Source organism: Phalacrocorax carbo, chromosome Z (genome assembly GCF_963921805.1).
Source record: "Phalacrocorax carbo chromosome Z, bPhaCar2.1, whole genome shotgun sequence".
NCBI lineage: Eukaryota > Metazoa > Chordata > Aves > Suliformes > Phalacrocoracidae > Phalacrocorax > Phalacrocorax carbo.
In genome coordinates, this window is record NC_087548.1 from 77,916,816 (window position 1) to 77,929,766 (window position 12,951).

The 12,951-nt window shown below is 38.0% G+C and overlaps 1 protein-coding gene across 3 annotated transcripts in view; it reads right to left on the bottom strand.

Annotated features, from left to right (window-relative positions):
- Nucleotides 1–12,951, bottom strand: part of SSBP2 (single stranded DNA binding protein 2) — a 196,469-nt gene that overhangs the window by 15,931 nt on the left and 167,587 nt on the right. For 2 of the 3 annotated variants that reach the window (XM_064438967.1, XM_064438966.1), the window contains 4 exons: nucleotides 10,695–10,765; nucleotides 9,324–9,402; nucleotides 6,231–6,259; nucleotides 939–1,037 (listed from right to left, as the gene is read on the bottom strand). In XM_064438967.1, coding sequence (XP_064295037.1) covers nucleotides 939–1,037; nucleotides 6,231–6,259; nucleotides 9,324–9,402; nucleotides 10,695–10,765 — 278 coding nt within the window. The remainder of the gene's footprint in view (nucleotides 1–938; nucleotides 1,038–6,230; nucleotides 6,260–9,323; nucleotides 9,403–10,694; nucleotides 10,766–12,951) is intronic. The other variant, XM_064438968.1, reaches the window with a different exon arrangement.

Consider the following 12,951-nt stretch of genomic DNA (forward strand, 5'->3'; position numbering starts at 1 on the left):
AAACCCCAAAAAAACCCAAATCTGATTCCCATTAAACTTGCCATGCAATTCGACGTGTTTTGTGATCTAACAGAAACTGCACAATTTTTGAGCTGAAGTTCACCACTGGCATAGTTAATGAAGTTGCACTCACTTCTGGCAGCAGTGATTTCCAATAAGAAAAGAAGTGTTGAAGTCACTCAGCACTTCTGAAAAATCAGGCCACTCCTATTTAGGAACCTAAATGTGGATTTAGAAACCCAGCTTCAGGCACATGAGTATGAAAATACTGTAGTCTTGCTTTGTAATGTGCTGCACACCATGTTTTGCTGCCTCAGGCATTCTCCATTTAAAAAAGCATTTGTCCCAGAATGAACACTAGAGGGAACCTTTACTTCTTCTAGCTTCAATAGCACATTGCATCTTTGCAACATGAGATCTGCTGGTGCTCTGATTATATACTTCTTTGTGAAACCTGTTCTAAAAGACATTCCCTGCAAAACACATTGTTTAGGAGTCAAAGGTTGGGTAACCACACATTGAAACACTCGAGGTAAGGATCTGTTAACTATGTGTACTTAGGCTGCTTGGATATCGCCTCACAAAGGTCCGTTGTGCATTACTGAATAGATGAGGCATAATTATTACTGCTTGACAGATCTAACTCTCATTGACAACTGACCTCTTAATCCAGAAAAAGGAATTTCTGCAGTAAATCTACACCTCCCGCATTTTCCAGTTTCAACTCAACTTCTAGCAGTTTTGCACAATTTTTTGTTGAATCAATACTATAATTTTAGAAGCTAGTAAAAAAACACGTAAAACACAGTACTACATTACAAGTACACTACAGAAGTGCTCATTCTTGCTGTTATTTTTCTTTTTTTTTTTAATAAAATGCCAGAGATAAAGGTTCACAAAGCAAAGGAAAAAAACAACCTAGGTAAAGAAATACTTACGCTCTCACTCTGGAAAGGGTTTAGGAAGTTTCCACCCATCTCACCGTCATCCCTGGGAGTGCCAGGCTGATTACTCATGCTCATATTACTGGGAGAGTTCTGTTAAATAAGATTTAAAAATACAGATTAATTGTTGAATATTTCCATTAATTCCCCAGCTTCACCAAGTGTGCCAAAGTCACGCTTTACGTGATACTGTAGAGCACGAAGATGCACGATGCAATACACTGAGATTTTCAAAGATGAAAATAAGCCTTTCTGGGATTCTGCATGATTCAGTCACTAATTTTAGCCTGTGAAGTAATGTCTTCTTCCCTCAAGCAAGAATTACCTGTAATTCTTGTATAGGCAGCATTTATATGCTATACGCATATGCTATATGACCAACTGAAGTCAGAAAAAGCTATAAATGGCTGCAGCAGGGATACGACACAGCTCTGTCACTCCATTAAATCATGTGGACAAATTCAATGAAGTCTATGAGTGTGTGCCTTGATGTATGTGACTTATGAATATGTACTTAAAGGTAGACGTATGGACAGATCTGGTCTACACAGACCTTTGCAAAGGCCTGGACCTGAGGTCTTTGTTCACAGTGTTCACAGTTCATTGAAACACAGTTTCACATGTAGCTCACCAGGTAGCGCTAAACCACTTCACTGAGCACAGCTAATAGACAGTGTTTATAGGTAAAAGAGTTAACGAGTTTTGGACAAAAGACTCCTGAGTAAGAGCTGGCCACTGGACTGGGCTCACAGAGGAGCTGTACTTTTGCTATTTGCTAGCACAGAGCGTAATGCAACAGCATTTTAATCTACCTTTTCAGTGTCTCGGTGTAACTGAAACCCTAATAAATAAAAACAATACAAAGGCTTCTGAAGATAAATTAATTTTTCTCACAGAAGTCCACAACCACCTCTCCAATGCTCAGAAAATGCTTTCAAGATTCAGTTACTTAAAGAAAGGGTGAAACGAGGTAATTGTCACGGAAATTATTCTGAATCAACAGCTAATACTTGATTATTGTAGATACTATAATTAGCTAGGTGTTTTTACAAAGCTGATTTGTGGTACCCTGCCATGCCTGGAGCATGGGTGATTCTCTTTCCATCACTGTTAAGACCCCGACTTATAGAGGATTTGTCATGGCAAAGGAGCAGTCAAGGAAAGGAGGGAGCGAAGTCATGAACTTCGCTATGAAAAGTTCTTCCCATGATTTTTCTTTTATGAAGAAACATTGAATGCAATATTGCTGTTGAGATTTTACGAATACAAATGCAAATCTGGTATGTCACAATAAATGTAACACAAATGCAGTGCAGTCAATGGGCAAGCTAACACAATGCAACTCCAAGTAGTGCTCTTGATTGAAGTGACCAAATCATAATGGCTGTGAGAACCCTAAGTGAATTTGTTCTCTTTTTCATATGTGATTCTCAACTGCAATCCTGACACTGTATGTCTGTTAGCATAGAGATTTTTTCTTTAAAATCCAAGGTATTTTAACAATACCTGCATGCAGTCTTCATTTAGTATAACTAACTCTGCAAGAGGTCAAACTTTGAATGAAAAATAGCAAACATTAAAAAAAGAAGTCCCCTCAATTTCTTGGCACTTTCCTCACAACAAAAGGCTACCTGTCCTATAATGGGACTTTAAAGATGTAGAGTGGAGTATTCACTATGGGATCAGATAGCTATGACTTCTACTTCCCCACCACACTATATTTCCGCATGCTCCCCTTTGTAATCCTTTGTTGAGCACTGTCCATAGTTGAACTATTGAAACGTATTCCACTCTTCCACAGGATTTACTTCACTTCCAAAGAGAACAAAAAGCATTGTTCCCAGCTTCACTGAATACCAAAACTTATATCAGCTACTTTTTGTTACTACATTAGGAGAGCGGTACACTTGATGGCTGCAAATGCTGTCTGTTTTGCAATGTATTTTGTATGGTTAATGAAAGGCTGCTGTTACGTTTTCACCATATTCCCCTGAGGGAAGATCACCATCTTCAGTCTGAATGGCCAAGTATGTTTATGGGTTCAGCTCAGTGTATTTATTTTCAGTTATAAATATAAAATTAATTACCTAAGTGACATGCAGGCGTAACTGGGTTTTATTAGCACCTGAAATGCAACTTAGAGAGTTGGGTCAAGACCCCTGCCTTTGCTCTTTTGCTTTCTTCAGTCTAGCTCACTGCTTCTGAAACTGTGATCCCCAGATCTCTAGAAATGACTGGACAACATGTCTGTCAGAGAGAACTAAAAGCCTAACTAGTTAATCAACTTCTGACAATTAAGTTTGCTATTCAGTGAAGTTAGTACAGCAAATATTTAGGGATGGATCCACAGCTTGAAAAATGTTGAGAACGACTGCTTTAGTTCAGCCACAGCTATTTTATGTTAAGCAGGAATTAATTCAGGGAAGTCCTTTTGCCTGTGTTATGTAGGAGGTCATACTACACAATCGTACCAATCCCTTCTGGCCTTAAAATCTATGAATATAAAGTTTAAAACCCACTAAGGCCTTGTCACATTTATTTTATATGACGCTCCTGCACTTTTGTTCATTCCTGGGGGATTTACCCCTATTTTATCTTGCTCTGTGGAGTGCAAAGCTTTGAAATTCTGCAATCACTACAGTACGCTAGCCCCAAAGGTTCAAATTCCTGACATAAACGCTTTAATAGCAACTCCCTGGGCTGCTTTTATGGCCAGTATGGAGTCTAGCATTGTAGCACTAGCTGAGTTTTTCCAAAGCAAGTATGTCTTTGATGCCTGCACGAATTCCATGGGCACTGAAAGAAACACTGGTTATTAATGTTTATTTAATATGCTTAATTTCAGTTCATTTCCTTCCCCGGTCTCAATCTACTTCATAAAAACTTCATGTTTTGCCGTTCAGCCAATTAAATTAAATCTTCTGTAGAAAATGTAGCTCTGAATTACGTGAGCTGTACTGATTCTACCAAGTCTGGATTAATTTCCTGCATCTCCTGGGAATTGATAATCAGCTCCTCTAATATGCATTTCACTCCACTGAGGTCCTATGCCTGGACTTGAGCATGACACACCCCAAACTGTGTTAACTTCAGTGAACAATTTCCGTCACTGGAAATCTGCTTGTGAAAAGCCAGCTGCAAGACCAGCGGGTGTTGTACACAGGGAACCTGCTGCCTTAAGAAGAACAATCCTTGTAACTGGGTAAGATTGGAAAGCAGCCACCTAAAATTTTGCATGCATCAACCCCAGAAATCTACTATTACTTGCAAGCAAAACTCTTCCATTCAAGTTTCAAAAGCATTGTGTACTATTACCTACCTGAAATTACAAATGCTACCCATGCACTTTTACTACTATCAATGAAGGCTGACATTCGGCAGTGCTACTCAGCAAAAGACATTTAAAAGGTGTTATATATAATGGTCTAACTGGAAACTGTTACTTCTAAAGTATACAGCATCTTTCTTTTAGTAATTTGAAAAAGACATGCATAAAATATGATTACCGTGAGTTATTTATTACAGTTAACAAATTACAAGACTTCCAGGTAAATCTTTGGATCCATGTTTTCAGAGCTCCTGATACTTTTATTAGCACATACACTGATACTTAATACCGGTGGGTTGAATACAGGCCTTTAAAAATGATCCTATGGCAAGCTAATGGAAATGTTTCAGGTTTTTTTTTATTAAAAAATGCTGCAGTTTGCAATAAAAATTCTGAATTAAAAATATAGACATTGATCTAAAAAGTGCTGTAGCTTATTATCTCATTGGAGGCTTTTATTGAATCCATTACTGCACATCTAAGCACAGCACAACTAAGGCAACATGGTCATTTCAATCCATCGTTTTACTCTTTGCAGAGCCTGAAAATGTTATAGATCTTAAAAAAGTACAAAAATATAGAATTGCTATAGACAGTGCTCCCTCACAGGAGCAGCAAAGGCCTCAGACACATTGCTGAGGTCCTTATCTCCAGGAAAGATACACGCTAAAACACACTTTACAGGGTACCCCTCTCCCATACCGCACCATCACAAGGCCACAAACTGGGGAACCGTACAGGGTCCTCCTCCTCCTCTTTGGATATACAAATACGTATCACTAAGTGAAGAATGATTCCTGCCTTTTGAACACCTTTAAGTGTATTTTCAACAAATTCACACTACAAACTTCTGTGTTAACCCATGGGAATTCAGGTGAGCATTTTGTTCCCTGTGTGTTGGCATGTCATCACAGCTCCTGAGCACCAACCTACAGCAGGGTCCCCGAGAGTGACTGGACTCAGTCCAGCATGTGCAGACCAGCCTCAGACAGACCTGAAGTGGTAAAGTCTGCACTGGGAGAGACCTAGTGACAGCACCGTGGTACTCAGTCCTGGGGCAACCAAAATACACCGGCAGCTGAAGTGCTCAAAACAAACTCACACGCCTTTCTTGCAATATTGTTAAGAATTTTGCTACAAATGAATATGTTACAAAATTTTAACTGAAACCATCTCTTCATCAATTTCTGTATTTACAGATCAAAAGCACAAAAGTGCAGAGACTGTTGTAGTGATAAGTTTATTAGTTTCAGTCAGTTACATCCGAAGATGCCGAGTACAAAACATAGTGTTTTGCTGGGGACAGATTTGTGCCACTTTATCAATACCAAATAAGCTCATTAATTCCTAAATTAATGATGATCACACATGTAGTGGTTTTATTGTTATGGTAGAAGTGATGCATTCAAGCCCAATATAATTTTTGTAGATGCAAATCCCCTGCAGCTTACATTAATTTCCAGTATACTATTTAATGGTTGTGATATCAAAACAGTGCTTCTTCTGAAACGACTTCTTAATCTAGCTTTTAGGAACTTACACTAATGATTAAGATATTAAAGTTGCTTTGCAGAGGTGACAAAAGCAATCATGCAGTGCATAAAAGTAACATCCTAATGGCATTTCCCCAAATTTACATTTAACTAGAATTGATTGTTAGAACTATATCCATTTGTCTTAACAGTATGGAATATTATAACATGATCAATCAGATTATGAACTGGATATTAATCACATTCATTAATACACATTATTATGCAGTAGGAAATAAGTCTACTTATACCCCTGATTATACTGTTTTTACATTTTCAAGTAATATTCATTCTGTCTGCATAGCTTCCCAAGAGTTGACAAGCAGAGAATGTACATACATAATAAAAAGCTTCATAACAGAGACAAAGAAAATATGTTTAGAATGAAATATTCTAAAAACTCTAAATATTTTATTAGATACTCACTTTGGAAATACTGTCCATGTCTCCTGAGCCTTAAATTAAAACAGACGATTATTTAGTTAGTTTTGAGCTGAAGTTAATCTAAGAACTTTTTTCGTAGTAAATATATAGTGTAACAGCAATATTTTAAAACATAACCAACTATGCATCATCTCACTTCCTTCCCCATGTTTGTTTTAGTAAAAGTTTGCAGTCAGTATGGAATAATGTTAGTCCTTTCTCTGTGTACACACCCGGTGCAAAAAGTGAAAAAAGCATGAAGGACACACTTCTGATCTGTATCAGTTACTTGGATGGCAACCTTTCAGGATGAGACAGCCCAGCACAACTCAAGAAACCGCCTGTCCAACCCCCTGACCTATTAGCCATGGTAGGGTTCAGGTAATGCAATTATTTTGGGGTATATCCACCTACGGGAAAGGTTGCTTCTGGTCAAGGGGAAAAAAAAAAAAAAAAGGCAAAATAAAGGATAACTAGTAAAAGTTGAAGTTCCTGGGGAAAAAAAAAAGACCACCTTTTTTTACTGAACTTCAGCTGTTCAAAACTCCCCAGCAGTGGACTACCTCTAAGGTCAGCTGTGAGGGTTTCATCAATGCCTTTGCTCCCACAAGCAGAAGCCTACTAGCAAAATTGTCTAAAATGCCATTGACATCTGATGCGTTACAACTACTGATGATGACAGCATCTTTCAGAAGAAAGCAGATGATCCTGAGGACTAAAGTAACAGAAACCAAATAAAACTAAATATAATGAGTGCAAGACTATTGAATTTTTTTTTCACATGCTGTGGCTCTCACTCAGGTAAAGCCAAGAATAAAGGGAATATAACTTCAGGATGGATATACCAAGAAAAGCATTTTTAGCAGCAACAGACAGTACACAATCCCAGTCACCTATTTTCAGGAAAGACAAATTCTAGAAGAGTACTGAATACAAAACTAGAAGAGAATTGTGGGAAAACGATCAAGAAAATGGAGTTGTGGGAGGAGACTGAAATAGCTTACTATACTTAGCCACGCAAATTAAGGCTGAGAAGGAAAACGATTTCTCTCTATAAATACATCAGATACATAAATATTACGAAAAGTCATTTTATCATGGCCCAAAGGATGAATTTTGCTGGAAATCAAGAAAAGACTTCTTTCTAGCCATCAGAGCTATGAACAGATATCCAACAGAAGGGTTGTGTTCAAAAAAGTTGGAGAAGTTCGAGATGGGCATTGACCATTTCATCCACCTGGCTATGAGACACAGCTGCCTACTGCAGCATGGAAATGAATGCAGTAGATCTCTCCCAGACCTCCTCTCCTGAGAGAACTCAGGTTCCAGTTTAGATAGGAACTTACCCCTAGAAAGCAGTCATCATTAATCTGACTATGCACATCACCATTTTTGATAGAGAACATAACTAACCAAGTGCTAGGTAGATGTAAAATCCTTCCATAACTGTTACAATTTAGTATTTTATTTTAGCTAAGAAATAATTCTCAGGCTATAGAAAGTCACAGAAAAAGATGTGATTACCTTTTACACAGTTTCCATTTATTTGAATGTAATGTGCATCATTATTAATTAAAGCAACAACCCATTTTAGGATTGTAATGTGTAAAGAAAGGCTGTAAACTCATAAGGTGTCTTTATGCAAAGTGACCTAGGAATTTCAGGAACATGCTTTCCAAGAAAAAAACATAATTCTCTTAGGAGAATTATAATCATACAGAATATGTCTGCTAAATGAGGTTTGATGGCTTAGGATTTTTTTCTCATCTTGATGTAGCCTCTTTGAATTTCCCCTTTCTTCTTATCTGTTTATACTTCCCATCTGACAACCTCCAACTTCTGGGCTACGAGTGACAGATCTCCACCTACCATGGTAGTATGGACTTAAAATGGTATGCAGTTTAGGCTGGTCCATGCCTGTGGCAGGAAGGTGACAGAGCTCTTCTTTGGGGATGGAAGCACGGGGAACAGTGGCAGCTTGGCTTCTGCCTGCCTCACCAGTATCTAGCTTGCTGGGGCTTCTCCCCATAAAGAAAAACGCTGCTCAGCAGGGTGTTGCTGGTACCCCTTGTCAGCATCAGGCTAGCTCCCGCGTGTGAAAATGAACCTTGTTGGTGGACCAGGGGGATAGGAGAGAGATCTGAAGTCTTTGCAGCCTCGGGTGCCCCCTGTCCTTTCCTGCATGACCAGCATCCCTTGGTGCAGACAGAAGTAAAGAGTGCAACACAAGAACTGTATTCAGAGCTACTGGCCTAGTGTTATGGTGTGAGCAGAAATAAACCCAAGGTATTTATTTACCTTGCGGGTATGGAAGAGGAAGGCATAAATGCAATTTATTTAGCTGAGGCTTGTTTCATAAATCCCTTTCAAGTGTCTACCACGCTTCCAGCAAAGAGTAAGAGCAAAGAATTTGCTAGGATAGTCAGGAGATGTGTGTTTTGCAGAGTTGTGCAAGGCTTCTCCCCTAGAGACCAGTCCCTCAAAAATCATAGTGTCAAAAGTCAAGCAGTACACTCCTGCCTCTGCATGCCCTGAGAAGAACTCATGTTCTTTTGGGATTAAAATTGGCACCTGTCCGAAGCTGCTAATGGGGATGGAGTAATATTATTAACACTTAACAGACATATGGCTAAGTATAGAAAAATGAGGATATCAAAATGTTGGGATAAAACCAGCTTAACACATACATCAAAACATGTCATAACTTACTTCCAGGTAGCTGATAAGAATGTGCACCGCCATGTCACAGTGACACCTTCCCAAGATTTTCAAAGAGGAAGAGAGGTAAATAAAAATCATTCTTAAGCCTTCACCTCTACATTACTGTGATGGTATGCTTGTAGACTGGTTTTCATCAGCTGGATTAAAACTATACTCTCTTATATAAATAAATTACAGTATTTTTCTTCCAGAGGTGCATGATGTATGTCAACTCATGTGCTTAAAAAGTATCTTAATACTTCTTATTGATGTTTATACAGCTTTTTCAGGTTTTAAAAATATTTTTACAGTCTTCCACACAACTCAGAGAACTAGTCATTGAAAATGGCACTAGTCATTGAAAAATCACAATGTTGTTATATTTACTATCATTACCTAATGATCCATTCATATGATGTGAATCCATTCCACCCAGTCCACTCATAGGTCCATCTGACCCTGGCCCCATTGGAAACTACAAAAGGATCAGACATTAAAAACTGGTATTACTGTACAATCTTTCGTAGATAATCTAATAAAAAGAAAATATTCCTCAGGAAAAAAACAAAGTAAAGGAAAAGTGCACAGTCCCAGCTCTGAATGCACAAGTCAAGTAGAAGTCTGTCATGTGAAGACTGCACAAACGTCATTGCTTTTGTTCACTATTCCTAACGCTACCTTCATGATTTTTGCAAACCCTCACCTCTGTAGGCTGGAATATAACTTAATAATATTTTTTTGTTTACTGCAGCACTTTGACTTTAAAACCTGCTAGTGCTGACCTAGCTCTACTCCCATTGAAGTTACAGGGAACTACAACTCTCTTCAATGAGTGATTAATTAACAGCTTTCAAACCCCACCTTATCTGTACTGACAATCAGACTACTGCACGTTACCTTTGCAGTATGAGCAGTTTCTGTCCAATTTCTGATATTAACCTTTAAATTATTTTTTCAGAAACTGAGTGGCATTAACATTATAGAAAAATTTCTAAAATTCACTGCATAATGATTTAACAATATCTAAATATCTATATTTTAAAGTTCTACTGGCTTTTGTTTTCAAAAGGCCCATAACGTGGATTGTGATTAAATGAAATATGGTTATAATCAGAGAAATAAAATAAAACTGAAGGCATAGAGAAAGATCAGAGAAGAAACAAGTTCTACCTACGAATCCAGACTTTTGTCAGCTTAGAACTGCTGAAATTTAGGCTAAAATAGTCACAAACTACCTATTTCATTAGGCAAATACTTAAATGTTATCAAGGGTTTCATTCTTAACATCCTATTTAGATAAACAGGGAAGTTTGTTTCCTCTTAGAGGTATTAATTTTATTATTCTTTGCAGAGTGGCAGAGCAACATAATACTGGGTCACTCAGCAATTTTCCCCTCCCTTTTTAAGGGTAGATACTTTATTTATAACAAGAGTTTGAATCCTGCAGAAACTAATGCTTAATGACAGCTCCTATGATGATGTCCTATCACACAGAAGTCTATTGTACCTCAGTGTGACAAAGTTGACCCCAAGATCCAAATGCAGAAGCTTCTAAGGTCTTTTCAATGTAGATGAACATGTGCCAATCATTATTTTGGATGTATTGTCGTAATTGATTTGGGAAACATTAGAAAATGTGAGGTGGGGGTGGGGGGGAAGCAAGTGAAGTGTCACCCATAAAAATGGAGAACTTTGTACTAATGATATGTGACGGAAAAAAAAGTGTTTGCATAAAAAGAAGTAGTACATAACTAGATTCATATTTACATTAGGTCTGTTGGGTCCAGGTGGTACTGCATTCATTAAAGTGTACATGTTGTCTCCAGAGTTGGTTGAATCTGTAATAAGAGATTATTTTAAGTGCTAATATATTCCTTTCAATAAAACTACTCACCTAATACATTTCCTGTCATTTTGTTCATATTATTTCTGTGCCTGAATCACTGATACACAGTGGCAATATAATGGAAGATTTCATTCCCTTTCTATCTATTGCTACTACACACAGAACTATGAAAAGAAATAATTGCAATGGTCCCTAAGTGACTACTTCTAGACTCGAGTTTTATGCGTGACTGTAAAAAGGTTTATAAATCACCAAGTATCTGTAACTATTTAATTCCATAAATCCCCTTTCCTGGAATTCCAAATTACTTCACTCATCTTCAATATTTTCTATAAAACAGGAGTTTCTTTCTTCTCAATACTTCCTGTAATTTGTTTTCCATCTGTAATAAATAATAAATAGCTTCTCATTATAGAGACTGCAAGTTAGTACAGTGAATGAATTTTTTTTATTCTCATTCATGTCATCTATTTGATTTTGGGTATATCTAACTATTCAGTGGAACACTGTGCGAAGATCCTCCCTCTAAGGACAGCTTTAGCTGACATATCTTCATGGTACAGTGTGGTACAATGCTCAAAAAAACCCTGAGTCCACAACCAATAAAACTACCCTGGAACAGCATGGTGCCTGAGCCAGTAAGTTCTGCCAAGAGTTTCACTTGGCCTTGCCAGATGTAAACCCAGCTATACTGCATCTCAGTCCTCTTCCACCAATGCACATGAACTTTCAGATGGAGCACCTCCAGAGTTGAAACACAAGACTGAATTAACAAGACTCATAGAAGACAACCCACATAACTCTTCTGATTGAACTTAAGAATCCAATGCCTAAGAGCCATTAGTAGGTACAAATTATTTATTCTGATCTCCAGCTTATCCCTGCTGCTAACACTATGAAGTCTTAACACCCTTCACCAATATTTTTAAGAAAAAGAAGGCAAAAAATGCAGCAGATAATAGACAAATTAGGCAAAAACCTTTCCCAAGGGAGCGTGACGATAGACCATATAATGAAAAAGTTTACTGAGAGGAGAATAATCTAAGGAAAGTCTAAATACAGCCCTAAGGGGACAGCATGATTTAAAAAAGCATTGTTAACTCTGGAAAATCAATGCCTCTATAGTATCTGCAAAAAGAATACAGAATAGCTTAGTACTCTGTACCTAGCTCCTCCAAAAGACCATTCCGCCTCTTTGAACCAGAGTTTTGAGATTAACAACAAAACACACAAAACCCACTGCTGAGCTGTAATTCCTTTTCCAAGACAAGCTGATGGGGGACTTTTCACTCAGAAGTGGTGAAAGCAAGAAAGTTGAGACCAGACTGAAATGTGTTGGAATGCAGAATGCGGCTTGACCTCCTGCAAGAATATACCTGTATGTACAGTGGCAGTTAAAATCAAGGTCTTTGTCTATTCCTTACTTGTTCTGCGACAGTTTTCTAAGCATTCGTTAACCTTGGTGAGTACGCAATTCCATAACATACGGAGGACTATGTATCACTACAACATCAAATATGCTGTGTGAGGAAGAGAGGGAAGAAAAACCTTTTAGCCTAAACTTATGAAACTAAAAGTAGCACATAAAAAGTTATTTTTAATGTTTGATGAGGCAGGCAACAAGTTTGTCAACCACCAGATCCTTTTGAAAAACACATCCCTGGCTCTCCCCATGTTCTGCTGGCACACAAAAAATATACATATGGTCAACTGGGCCACAGGAACCTTTGGAGCTGGTTTGACTCAGAGGCAAGTAAGTACCTTTGCAAAATTCTCAGGCGGCCAGTTTCTGAGAGTTTTCGTACTTTCGAAAACAGAGCCTCAAATCATCTTTGAGTATCTAACCGAAAATGGGAAAGACTGTCAGCAGAAGCTTTATTTGATCTGCACACAGACAGCCTAGTATGTGCCATAACCACAGTGCTGACTATTTTTAAAAGGGCAGGCAGTCCATAAGTTTTTTTTATGTTAAAAAAGACTCTATCTTTTCAATGCCAGCTTGTGCTAATTATCTTTTTCACTAATAGTATGAGCATCAAGGAAGCCCTACGCATTATCTCAGGTTGCATTTTTTTAAAGCCCTGGAACTGTAGTTAATGAAGATGATATATTGGGGCAAGAAGTCTTCATGGCCCATTGGGAAACTTCCCTACTCTCTTGTGCTGTAAAGGGCAGCAA